This window comes from Egretta garzetta, unplaced genomic scaffold (assembly GCF_000687185.1).
Source record: "Egretta garzetta isolate BGI_Z169 unplaced genomic scaffold, ASM68718v1 scaffold321, whole genome shotgun sequence".
NCBI lineage: Eukaryota > Metazoa > Chordata > Aves > Pelecaniformes > Ardeidae > Egretta > Egretta garzetta.
This window is the reverse complement of record NW_009258756.1, coordinates 1121450-1135088: the sequence shown is the minus strand read 5'-3', so window position 1 is coordinate 1135088 and position 13639 is coordinate 1121450. Positions and strand designations below refer to the sequence as shown.

The 13639-nt window shown below is 37.7% G+C and overlaps 1 protein-coding gene across 1 annotated transcript in view; it reads right to left on the bottom strand.

Moving 5' to 3' along the window:
• Nucleotides 1-183: 183 nt before the first annotated feature.
• The window catches only part of TRIM24 (tripartite motif containing 24), a 41038-nt gene continuing 27582 nt past the window's right edge, over nucleotides 184-13639 (bottom strand). The window contains exons 12-19 of the mRNA XM_035888962.1: nucleotides 12110-12245; nucleotides 11371-11443; nucleotides 9809-9977; nucleotides 8927-9240; nucleotides 6012-6144; nucleotides 4511-4585; nucleotides 3072-3221; nucleotides 184-1956 (exon numbers count right to left, since the gene is read on the bottom strand). Of these exons, the coding sequence (XP_035744855.1) occupies nucleotides 1747-1956; nucleotides 3072-3221; nucleotides 4511-4585; nucleotides 6012-6144; nucleotides 8927-9240; nucleotides 9809-9977; nucleotides 11371-11443; nucleotides 12110-12245 (1260 nt within the window). The 3' untranslated portion in view covers nucleotides 184-1746. The remainder of the gene's footprint in view (nucleotides 1957-3071; nucleotides 3222-4510; nucleotides 4586-6011; nucleotides 6145-8926; nucleotides 9241-9808; nucleotides 9978-11370; nucleotides 11444-12109; nucleotides 12246-13639) is intronic.

Below are 13639 nucleotides of genomic sequence, written 5' to 3'. Positions count from 1 at the left end.
CTCCCCCCAAAACAAAACAACAACAACAAAAAAAGGGAAGATAACTGGTTACTCTGGGCAGCTCAAAAGTCCACCACATGATCATGGCATTTCAAAAGCTATGTCAAAGGCCTGCCGCAAACACAGCTGAGGGCTCTTTTGAATTGTCCGTCTCCCCCCAAAACAAAACAACAACAACAAAAAAAGGGAAGATAACTGGTTACTCTGGGCAGCTCAAAAGTCCACCACATGATCATGGCATTTCAAAAGCTATGTCAAAGGCCTGCCGCAAACACAGCTGAGGGTTCTTTTGAATTGTCCGCTACATTTAAGTGTGCAGTGCCACCCTATGACGACGGCAGGTGGGTAGTATCCCATCTGGTGAGAGGCAAAAAAAGGGGCCTTTTACTGAGTGCATATGTACACAGCAGGGAGGCACAAGCAGCACTTGTATCCAGTGTCCTCAATGATCTATCCATAGCTCCACGTCAGTGCTACATAGCAAGTCAAAAGCAGGCTTGTGGGCACTCGGATGTCTTCACAATTCCATCTGCAAAATTCTGTCACAATCAGAGCTCAGTTAATCCAAAAGACTGCCTGGTCTCCCAAAAACTCAGTTTTCATTTAAGATGGCATAAATGAAGACTAAAAAACCAATAGCCAGAGCAACCATAGACAAGTACTTCTCTAACTAACTCTGCAGTCTCTGAGGGCAGAAATAACCATCATCTATATTGTTGTCAGTGCTTCTGGAAAGTAGACAGAACAAACAAAGGTAATTTGTCCTCACCTTGTGGTGATTTTAAGAGGGATAGATGAAGGGTTGAAGAGCAATATCTTTCTTTTTTCTCCATCTCTTCAAACTTGCATGCTTCCAAGCGAATAATGATGCTGGTTGTATTCTGACAACAACACATTTAGAAATATGGAAAAACAACAAGAGCCTGTAGACAGAAAGGATGCTTTTCTTCCCCTCTCTAAACATACACAAAGACTGACTGATAGTTGCAAGCAAACATTTTTGCCCTCGATCCTTTGCCATCAACTCCATTAAAACAGAAGTACATCAAACTTGAGACACCTGTTAAACAAAATAGTACAGGAATACCACCAGTGTGTCTTGCTGGTGCTGCGAAAAACGGTGCAAAACAAAGTATTCTGTCCTTTACTTCCTCCATTAAAAACTCTCAAACAAATTCCTGCTCGCTTTTTTTTTAAAGTTATTTTTAATACACTCTCCCTTACATTTTAAAATTACCAATAACTTCTTTGGGGGCAACTACACTTTCATTGTACCAGTCAGTATTGCAGGACAATAATATTACACCATCTGTTTTCATGGCTTGTGTTAAATACAGTACAAAGAAATCAAATTATGGCCAGCCACATGCCTTTGGTAAAATTAAAAGTCTGGTGAGATCACATTTTCTTCAAACTCAGAAAGCCACATGTTGAACCCATGTAATGTTCTAAAGTTCAATTCTATACAAACTTCTTTTCTTCCTCCAAGTAAAGTCAAACAGCTGTCACCCCACACAAATGGCAATTTCTGCGCTGCTCCAGAAGTACGATGAAAGTTTGGAACTTCAGAGAAGCCCTCCACATGCCTTGATCTCTGTTAGATTTGTGTTTCAGTCAAGGGGTAGAAAGTCTAGTAAATATCCACAAACCTACAAGTCAAAGCAGTCATGGTATTTCCCCTTTTCACAATTAACAGTGATAAATATTGTTAGTTTTTAAAAAGTGTTCCATAGTAACACATGCGGCTCATTTAAGCAACTGACGGTCTTCTCCTTTGAGGCGTTTTTTCCGGGGCTGTACAAAGTCATCATCCGAGTCATCAGTAAGTTCTGGATTATCTTTTTCACTCTGGCAGTTGGGTTGTACTGGGAACTTTCTCTCAGGATAAAGGTTCCTTAGAAGTTCTTCAAAGTATGCTTCAAGTTTCATGCCGGCATCAGCCACTTCCGAATCAGGCTGTTGGGTGAATTAACATCATCAATGCATCACAAAATAGCTTTATACTTAGATCACATTAGGTCTTTTAGGTACTCTTACAAACTACAAAAAATCAATCAGCAGTAAGAATGGCACCTGTGGAACACATGGTCCCAAAGAGCAGAAGCCTGCAAAACAGAGGGTGAGGGCAGATGTTTTGGCCAACACCCCCAATTACTTTTTTCTCTGATGGATCATCACAGAAGCCAACAGCAAAAGTCACACTGCCTGGGTTCTGAAAGCTATACAAAGATATTCGAAAAACCCTGACTGAAAAAGAAAAAAAAGCTGGGTTATGCCGTGAAATATATAGGTGTGCCTTCAGGGTGTTAAAGAAGTGTTTTGGAATGACTGCTTGAAATGCTAGAATTTCTCTAGCTCACAGACCTTTTTTAATTACGGTGAAAATATATTACTAGGATAGATGACGATTGCCACATGGGAGTCTAGGCACTCCTGAAGTCATCCATAGCCACTGCAACCGATCAGTTTCCTGAAACGGAGGTCACCATGGCAGGAAGCATTCCCAGCTAGCAAGGGTGATGGGGTGAGAACCCCACTGAGGTCACTTACAGAAGGCTTTATTCCCTGGTGTAATTCTCTCTCATTTTGTGGCCCACTTAGTACCTGCATCCCTTTTCCACCATGTGTTCCCTTATGTGCAGTGAGGGATAATAACAACCACTCGACATGCAGCTAGAAATCATAAATATGAGTACAGACCTCCCAGAATGAAAATCCCACTGAATTTAAGATTTGAGGCAAGGAGAATTAAACCAATTTTTAGATCAAATGCCCACCATTAACCTCTGTGATAAGCAATTGCCCTATTCCTTCCCTGCTGTCCCTGCTATTCAGCTAGCACATTTGTTACAATCCTCTTTCCTTCTACGGAAGGATCTGTACTGCACAGTCATCCAACACCATGGCAGTTTCAAATGTGATGTATGTTTTCATGTCAGTCTCATCATCAAAATAAGTTTAATACAATAAATTCCTGTGTTGTAAGTTCTACCCCTACACATTACAGTTTTCCTAATTTTCCTGAAAGCAACTAAGCCTACAAAACCAGATAAGGTATCTACTTTTCTAACCTCATTAAATTCAGCACAGTTCTGGAAAATCAGTCTGAAATCAGCCACAAAATCTTCCAGCTTTGTGTAGAATGAATTGTTCACTTCAAGTCTCTTCTTGATGGTTGACAAGTCCATAGGCTTTTTGATTATTTTGTAGTAATCAGGAACCTAAATGGAGAATAAAATTTTTTACTGAATGCAGTCATGTTCATTATATATTGTTTTATAAACCTTTAGCTCTTGAGGAAGAGGGCAAGATTTAGTCTCATCTTCAAAGTTAAATTCTAAGACATAAGAATTGTACTTTTAATATATATGCAGACAGTTACTGGAACAACAGTGATGTGTGCTAGTTTTGCTGGCTAAAATATACTCCTCCCGATGCCTATTTTAAAATAAAAGAGTAACAAATAAAAAACCCACCTACATTGACTACATATGATAGAGCAAACAATTTGGACATTATTTTTGGATGTAGTCAAATGAGCCATCTGTTAAGTTTCACTCTCAAGACCACCATATGATAACTTTGGCAACCCACTCAAACGGGGACTGTACATGGTTGGTCAAAATTAATTTTGGTCATGAAATATGTAAAAAAAAATTCAGAGATATCAATTATTTTGGCATCTCAAACTGTAGTTGTAGGATTAAGATTTATTCTTTCTTTAGAAAGAATTAGAAATTACAAAATAAGTTATGAAATCCAATGATAATATTTTTATACTTTTTTCCTAACTTGGATTTTAAGAGAAATCCTGTAATACCCGAATTTGCTAATGCATGACCATGATATGATTAATCAATTAACCTCTTGTGCCCTTTCTTATTATTAAACTCTGTGGAATGTTCTTGAAAAGAATTCTTATTCAAAAGGAATAAAAAGTGTGCATAGGAGCACATTACTTATTGATGAATTCTTTTCCCATTGACTTGTCTTGAAGAACATAAAAGAGCTATTTTTCAAATGATCACGGTGGTAACTCTTCTGTGTATCCTTGGTTTTCTAATGCACCCAGATATCGTTTACCATCTTAAACTAATAAATGTCAAGCTAATAATAAGAAATACAATTTCATATTAGTACTATGGAGTACTCTAATCCTCAAAATCAGGTAATTTTTTAAAAACCCAAACATATCCCAGTTCACCTTTTTAGTGATATCACTCAGCATTGTGAAATCAGCAGACAGTGTTAGAACTTACGTTTTGTGTCCGTTTTTCAGGTATCAAGTAAAATCAGTTCTTGGGGAATTTTACCAGAAAATCCCCTTCCAACCCAATGCTTCAACTTTTAACTCCCCTTCAGACAGTTTTAATAAACTTAAACACATTTAATACACTCAATGTCTGGGAAACTTGACTTCTGATAATGGACCATGATGGGACATAAAAATGCCATTAGAAACACGCCAATTACGCCACTAAGATAAAATGGAAAGAAGTGAGGTACGTACTGTGGGAGGAACTGGATCTTGAAAAGCAAGACTCATTTCATGACAGTAGAGGTATAGCAGCAGCCTTTCACACTTCTGTGTCAAGAAAAATATACCCAAGTAATTAGAGAATCCTACATGATTGGGTCTAAAATAACAAATTACAGAAAATACCAAACAGATGCTCAGTAGGCCCTCAGCGCCAAAGCAGAAAAGTGAGCACAGGAACTGTATTTGGAAGTAAGATTAACTGTCATAACTAGTGCCCTACAGTATTCATTCTCTCCAACAGATATATCAACTCTCGAACACGTGCTATGAAACCTCATGCAGTTACTAACAGTGTTATCCAGCATTTGCTGAGCCCAGCAGACGTTCCAGGGAATTAAAAAGCATGTGTGGCTCTTAGTGCTTTACAAATACTCAGAGATAGCAGTAATATTTTTCCTGATCTGGGTATAACTGCTTGGTAACTGCAAAGCCTACAGTGCTTGTTGTTAGTAGCAGGAAGGGATATCTTTTCTTCATGTATCCAAATATATTAAACTGGATCTTGAGCCTTGAAAGAGATTCTAAAAATAGTTTTGTGTGATTTTATGCTTGCTGATCCTTTATCAGAGTACTTACAGGACATATAACATAGATTTTTTACAACTTACAATTAAAGCAAAATACAAACAGAGCAAGCTTTTTTCCTTTTAGATAGCAGCACATATAAATAATGGTTCTACAGGTAGACTAAGACCCCGAATAAAATACTAATTTCAGTGTATTTACACAAGTTGCCAACTGAAACCAAATTAAACACTGCTGAAAGTTTCCAGCACAGCTCAAAAATGCTTTAAAAGAAGTTTTAAATAATGATAAAACAACTACAAAGAAATATGAAAAATCAAAAAAAGGTAGAAAAAAACAAACCCCAAGAATCCAAAAGATTCTGTCAAGCAGTTCAACTGTTGGCTCAAAGGCACTTTTTTTTTCTTTTAACTCTGACGTTTAAGGGAAAACAAAAGTTGGAGACCCACTGCTTGCTTTGTAGCTTTTCTACCAGAACATTCAAACCTGCAAAAGGATAGCAGTTATTCCCAGAGACTTGCATTAATCTCTGCAGGATTAGTACGGCATCTCTGTATAACTGCACTGTGAAAGAACCACCTTAATTTTTTTAAAAGGATGTTGACAAAGTGCTTTGATGACTAAAACCGTTAGTCGGTAATGCCCATCTATGCCAAATTTGGAAAGTAGAAAGAAAAAAATTCTCAGTGCCAGGTCACTGTGTATGAGAGCTCTGTTAGAAACAGCACTTCGTGGTTCCTAGAACACAGGTGCCAGTTCCGAGCACCTGATCACAACCACTTCTCAGACATTCAGAATGTGTTGTTCGGCATGTTTACATGAAGGCTGCTATGTCCTCAGAGCTTATTTTAAAAGTTAATTCACCTTTTTACTATCACTTTTTAAAAGATGCATATACTTCAGAATACAAGCAGCAGCACAAGAACTGTAGTCATTTTGTCCTTACCCTACGGTCTATTGGCGCCAAACCCACAGTGTCTTCCGATTTTCTTTTTTCAGAGCTGTGAGCGGGTTTATCACAGTCATATTCAACTTCTGGCTTGGACAAATCCCGACAGAATGTACAAATCCACTCACCACTAAAGAAGACAGACAGACACATTGACTTCAGTGATGTAGCACGCTCTCAACAAAAGGCTTTCCACATATTTCTGGATAAGTTCCTCATTTGTGGGGTATTTTTTCCTGCATAGTGTGTTGCTTTGTTGGTGGTGGCTTTTTAAACACCACAAAAGGCAGAGACTGCTGGTAAAAAGGCTTTATTAGAACTTTGTTTCCTTTTTAATGGCACTGGTGTCATTTATGGTGTCATAACAGAAAAATGGTTTGTCGTAATAGACAAATGGTGCCTACCTTTGTTAGTACTGAAATTTTTCACTTCAGCTCACAGGATTCAACTGAAGCACCATTAAGAGTTCTGTTTCCTAACTACAGAGAGACTCAAGGAACCATATAGGCTGAACAGAAGGAAATGTGTTGGTGTTATATGGTGAGAACTATATATTCTCTCTACAAGAAGATCTTGATTGTTGATCTACAACATATTACTACTCTACATAGATTAGCCTAGACAAGGCTTTTTGGAAAACTGGAAATTCTTCACTCCCTTGAACTTTCAGATGTTCCCGATTTCATCAGTTAGTCTAGGAAAACCCTACAGAGTTAAACCACAGCATAAGATTACGACAAAATTAGTTCTGCAAGCTATGTTCACTGATTCTGTAATACAATTTGTGAACCTCAAAGTTTTGAAAAGCCTATGAATAGTCTATGTTTTTAATATAGTTCTCCACAAACGAAGAAACTTGCATGCTTGCAGATAACCACAAGAGGGCTGAATTGTACTTCTTACATAGCAGACAGGATTCAGCAATAACCAGTTACAAGATCTAACCGCCTGTATTTACTCGGAGGTATGTTACAATAGTAAGATCTTTGTAAATGGGAAATAGTTTCTGCAGCACCTTTTAATTCATTTTGATAGTAAGGCAGAAGACTTTCCAAGTTAAAAAAATAAATCTTACTGGTTTTTATTCAGAGTAATCCAAAGATTTCCACCATCTGCTAGTTGTCGCATAAAGTAGTGAATAATGGGCATCTTCCTTCAAAGAGACTTTTACCTTCTACTGTTCTAACTTGACAGAGTTATTCATATGACAGTGTCACTTCTGTGCCTGGACTAGCATCAGAGAAATGATGAGGTAGATAAACAAAAATAGATGCAGGCCGTGATCTAAAGATCTTATGATACAAGAAAACAGGAAACACATGAAAGATGGAGGAATGATGCATTTAAATACCCAAGAATCAGGAAGAGTGTGGTGGGTTGGAGTGAAGGAAAAAAGACGCAGTGACCTTGTGAATCTATGGGGAAAGTTGTTCTATCCACCTGAAGCAAGGACAAAAAGCAATCATGAAACAAGTAGACTGACACTGCTGACATATTAATAAAGGAATTATTTTCTGTGTTTGAAGGAACTCACGCTAAGAGGCCAAAATTTGTTAAGCAGACTGTTACAGCTGCAAAAAGAAAAATAAAAATCCACAAAGATGAGAACAAAAACCTGACACATCTGAAGCCAGGAGGAAAATTAAGCTAACTGTGGTTCTGAAGTCCAGGAACAAAGTGCACTTGGATTAATATGCACTTTTACAGATCTGCACACTTGCCAGAAAAGTTGGTTTTGGCTCCCTTGCCCCTGGACATCATCATCTCAGTTTCCACAGAATGATCCAATAAAAAAAAGAAATTTTAAAGACTTATTCTCAAAGCTTTAATTTTAATAGAAACAATGCCTTGTAAATACCTAGTTATCTACCTGCTTAAAGATTTTTTTTTTCTTGTCAGAAAGGCACAAATGTTTATTAGTTTAAGTACTTACTGTAACTTTACTGGGTTTTGCTTATGGCACAAAGCTGTAACATAGCATCATTTTATTTAAAAAATCGAAACAAACTGTAATTTTAAGTTTCAAAAGGTAAAAAAAAATCTTTAGGTGCCATTTCTATTGACATTTAAAAGAGCAGACATGCTTGTAGAAGTGTGCTTGTTCATAGCACACAGATGATCAATGTACTAAACTAAGTCGCTACCCAAATGTTTTACACCAGCAAACTATGTTGATATTTAATAATAAAATGTAATATTTATAAAAGCATTAAATGATGAACATGTTATGACAGATGTTTTTATCCTTTAATTCTAATAAGCTTACTGCATCACATTTCCAAGTTGGAACACTGCAAAATGCCATTTATTTTAATCAAAGATACTAATTCCAGAAGCAAATGCCAGCAATGCTTATGGCAACAACCTACTTATGACTGTATTTTGAAACTCAAGAAGCTGAGTAGTTGTTTTGTAACGGCCAATCACGAAAGCCTACTGCCTGTTTCAACATTGAACGAGCTGTTACTAGATGTCAGTTGCTACATCCCATGCTTGGAGTATAGCCATGTTTAGCACTGTAGTAAACAATATATTTAATACTATATTTGCTTAGATCTTTCTTTAAGTTTTTTATTAGTATTATCAAAGAAATGTAAGTCTTCTATGTCATCCTTAAAACATTATATGACAGACTGGTAATTCTGTGGCCAAATGTTAATAACAGATGCCCTACATGTAAGTGATTTTCTTAATTGCCAAGTAAGTGAAGAGTTTTATTATTGTAATCTATAAAGTTAAACTGGAGTTTCAAGGCAAGTTACAATTTTTACTATTTAGTAAAACTTCTGCATTCAAGACTTCAAAGAAGACAGTGCTTCCTTTAAGGCTAAAACTTCTTGTACTGGGTTTCACAGTACAAAGCTTATGTCCTTTAACGCAAGTTTAGATGGAAATGAAGGGGTCATAATTACCTTGGAAAGCTCATCAATGTAGGGACATGACAAGAAAGATGGAATACTTTGGGACACTTCTCACAGCAGAGGAGCTCCCCTCCATTTTGACATACTGCACACCAATCTTCATTGGGATCATCCTCTTTTCTGCCCTCCCCCATGTGGGGGGGGGCTATCCATCCTGTCTTCCCACTGGATGTGTTCTCTTGCAGTATCCCTGGTTGATCATCTGTGCTGTCTGGTGCATCTGTTCTTAAGACCGTTTCATCAGAAGTGGAATTATGATTGCTATCTAACAGCAATGAAGTAAGTATGCTTCTTGAAAAGGTGGCCTGTAAGAAGAAACAAAGGAAGCCAGATTATAATATTGATGTGAATTTACACGACCCTAACAACAAGTAAACTGATCAGAGTAACGAATTTATATGCAGGCAGCCATATGACTTGTAACACACATGCAAAAATTACTATCGTCCTATAGCATCAGGCAACTAAACACAAGAAATCAACTATGAAAGGCTATTTACTGCTCACTGCTCCTCTAAAGGAAAAAAAAACCCCAAACCAACTAATCTTTGATGCCCCAAGTCTAGCCACCTTATTTATTACTGCACTACGATTAGAAACGCTTCCTAGCACCACATAAAACTTTGCTGTTTGCAAGCTATTTCCTGCTTTCCCAGGTTTTCAATGGATAAAAGCAGCCTGATCACACCAGTTAATTAAATTGAATTGGCAGTAGAGCTAGTTTGATTTTGAATTTCACCTCTTCCTTTTATTTAGCTTTTTAGTTTTCCCCTGAAAAAGTCCCCAACAGAATATTAGTAAATTATTTTATTCCCCTTAAATGCAAAATACCCTCCACCAAAGAGAAAGGAGATGTCTATAACTTAATATTACATTCCGAGGCCGGGATTCCTCATCCGTTTCTTGCTTCACTATAACAACTGGGAAATCAAAGTTCTCATTTGGTGCATTTGACTCCTGTTTAATTCTGATCGGCTCCAACATAACAACCGGGACTTTGTGTGTAGAATCAGCTCCTGGTGGCCTGCTGGAGGAGCCAGAACTGTAAATGACAGAGAGAGGCGGGAAAAAAAGGAAATTAAAGAGTCAGAACTGGATGCCTTTTGTGTACTGATGCTTTCCGAGACCTCAGGATGCTAATCCATTTCGCTTCTTTGAATCCCGAGCACTGCAGTATTACTTTCATAGAATGCAACATCCAAGTTTATTTCCTTTCATATTTATTGAAAAGGCATTACAAAAAGGGAAAATTTTAACGGCACAGTTCCAGAACTAGAGAATTACTTATGGTTTTACTTCCCATTATTGCAAAATTTGCAAATAATCTCCGTTTCTTTTAGGTCATACACAAATAAGCACTTCCACAGAACATCATCCTACTTTGGAGGAGATGCAGCTGTATTTTGGGGAAAGCCAGTGTTTCTCCAGAGCTGAACTGACCATTGTAAACTACACAAGCAAATAAGCCAGATAAAACACATATTTACATTATCTTGGAAGAGTTTCTTACAGCCTTGCAGCTCTACCAAAACTGGGGCCTTATTTTTACAACTAGATCTGTCTTTTTTCCTTGTGTTTCGTCATAATAGGATGAGAATGGACAACCACACTCAAAAATACCAGCTTATGATTATTTTTTTAATAACAAAAGAATTTTAAATCTAACAAAAAGAACTAAAGCAGAAACAGACAGAATCACAATTTTTTAAATGCAAGTAAAAGACTCTTCAGGCAAGTATTTAAGCAGTTCATAAGAGTCCTTTCACAGAATTTTATCATGTAAATGGAATAGAGCAAAAGGTATTCTGTATTAAAAAGCATCTGGATTTCTAATTCAAGTACGATGAATGTCATCTGATTTTTCTCTGCATGAAAAATTAATCTCATGTCAGATGTATGCTCTAATTTATTGGAACACATTAATGGATCTGCACTCTTCAAACAACATTGCTTAAATCTATTTGTTCATTAATATTCCATCACTAAGGGATAAAAACATTTGTGTAGACTCTCAGTAGATATCTAGTGCTCAACTTAACTAACTGTATTACGGCAGAAAATTCTTAATAACCCTATTGTAACATCAGTTCCTTAAATCTGAAGTAATTTATAGTTCCATGAGGACTTTCAATATGCAACTTTTTCCTTTAGCTGATTTTTCTGAATCTAAAACCTAATTTAGAATTTGCATTCTTTTAATAACACCAACCTAGCCATCATTTACAGAGTTATACATTTTTAGATGTGCTATTAATACATTACAAATGAAATTACTACTTTTAGAATGCTAAGAGTGGTGTAATAACCATCAGGCCTGGCCTGTTAACAGAGAAGGTGAAGCAAACTGACTTCTATATGCATTAATGAGAGAAGAGACTGCGGCATGTTCTGTGGAGGTGGAAGTTGCATTTTCTTCTCTCCCACTCTCTCCTTACCTCTCTCTGCTTCCAGCACTGGAGGCACTGGGTGAACGAATTGGAGGGTGTATGTTTGTCACACTGACTGCTCCTAGGGTAGAAGAATTGGATTAGAACAAAATACAGGTCTGTGCCAAGTCTGAGATGTGACTCAGAAGTACACAGGTTCGAAGGAAAATTTCTCCTGCAGTGCCATTTATTTAACCCATATCTTATTTAATACAAATTCACAAGAGGATGAGAAGTGTCAGATAACAGAGGGAAGAAGAGGACTAAAAAGCGGCCCATCGCATGTAAGCAGGCTGATGGGTCAGTACCTTTGCCTGGCTGGTTTGTTTTGTCTTACCTTATTCAATTCTAGCAAATCTGCTAGGAACTTTAAGCCAGACGAGCTGCCAAGTAGGAAGAAGTCTAGGGGCCAGATACAAGAGAGACCAAAGGTCTGGGGACCAGACAACCAAAAGACTTGTGAAGGACATTTTTGCTGAGCATTGGTCCTGAGAAACCAGAGTGGGCTGTCTGTGAATGCTTTATCCATTTATCTCAGCTTATCTGCCCATGCACGTGAAGGCCGTGTGAGTGTACGAATGTTGCACGAGTGCTTACTGGGAATTCACGCTCACATAGCCTTCATTTTCACATTTCTCATCTTTGATATAAAATAGAAGTAACTAATTCTGATATCAGTGTTAACAGTGCCACATTAGATTTTTCCATTACACCACTTTAACAGAAAATTGCACCACTTTCCAATTACCTGAGAGGCCTGGTGATGGTACCGATGAATTTGGTGACTGCACAGTTCTGTTTGAAGGGGGTTTTGGCTGATTCTGCTCTGCAGTGCCATCTTTCCGTACAACATTATCCAGTGTGATGTTTCCTGAACAATCAATCTAAGAGGTAGGGAAGAAAGGGGAAGCAGTTTGTGTTAGGAGGGGAAAAAAAACCACAACAAGCCCCCCCCTGAAAAACAACAATAAAAAACCACCCCATGGCTCTGCCATACTGTCATTTTGAAGGTGAGGACCAAAATGCATTTCACCTAACTTTAGCCATCCAAAAAGTGAGGTGGTTACTTTAAACAGGTCATCTTGCTTTCTCTAAAAAGAAAAGAAATTGCCAAATCCAGACAGTGCTTTGTTTTAAGATCAGATGATTCCGTAAGTGCCATTTTTTCTCTATCAGCTACAGAGAAGGCTTAGATTAGACAGGTAGCTTTCACACACTGAAGTAAAGAGATGAATTTTTATCTCCACACCTTTTGACATGCTCACGTTATATCATCTAAAAAAGATAATAAGCAATACACAAACTACCCATTAATCCACTAGTGTTTAACAGGACTGGAAGAACCTCAAAGGACACTAAGTTCCATCTCTCCCACGCGCCCTCTGGGCAGGGGCCATGCGTATTGACTCAAAATGCAAACAGCAAACAGACACTTGTTCTTTCCACCTACAGCCCAGGCCAGACAACTGAACTCTGTTTTAGGGGCTCCCAATTTACCATTCTAACTTTCTGTAAAGATTACACATTCTGGTTTGATAAAGAGAAATGACCTTTTGAAATATCAGGGTTTTTGCAATACAAAAGGTTGTGTTTGGTAAGAAAACAGGTCACCTTGGTATCAGTTTTCTCAATTATCCAGACACCTCACAAATGCACTGGTATCAACTGCATCGACCACTGAAATTTCTATTTATAAGCTAGACTTATCTGAAGTGGATGCAGAAGCCTCTGCTAGGTCAGCATATTTACAGTGATTTAGGCCATGTATCTTAATAGTATAAACTTAACAATACAAGTAGAAGAGTTCATAATAATACCGTGCACAAAAATCAGCATGCTAAAATGTCTCACAGAATCAGTAGTTTTATGATCGTGTTGTGGAGTTCACCTTTTAAGTCTGATGGGTACTGTGATTCTGTACTCTATGTATTTGTTTTAAAAAGTAGAACACTTTTACCTGAGTTTATTGGAGAGAACAAAAGACAGGCGGAAGAAACAGAGAGTAACAGTGAGTTATGACTAGAAAACCATGACATTTCAGCTACCTACAAACCTTAGACCACAAAAATAGGCTCAGCAGTTATTTGAAAGAATGAAATCAACTGACTAAAACTCAACATCTCTAACGTGGACCTCTGACAAACACGTACCAATCAGAAGAAACTATGTGTGCTGGTTTTGGCTGGGATAGAGCTGATTTTCTTCACAGTAGCTGGTATGGGGCTATGTTCTGGATTTGTGCTGAAAACAGCACTGATAACACAGGGATGGTTTATTC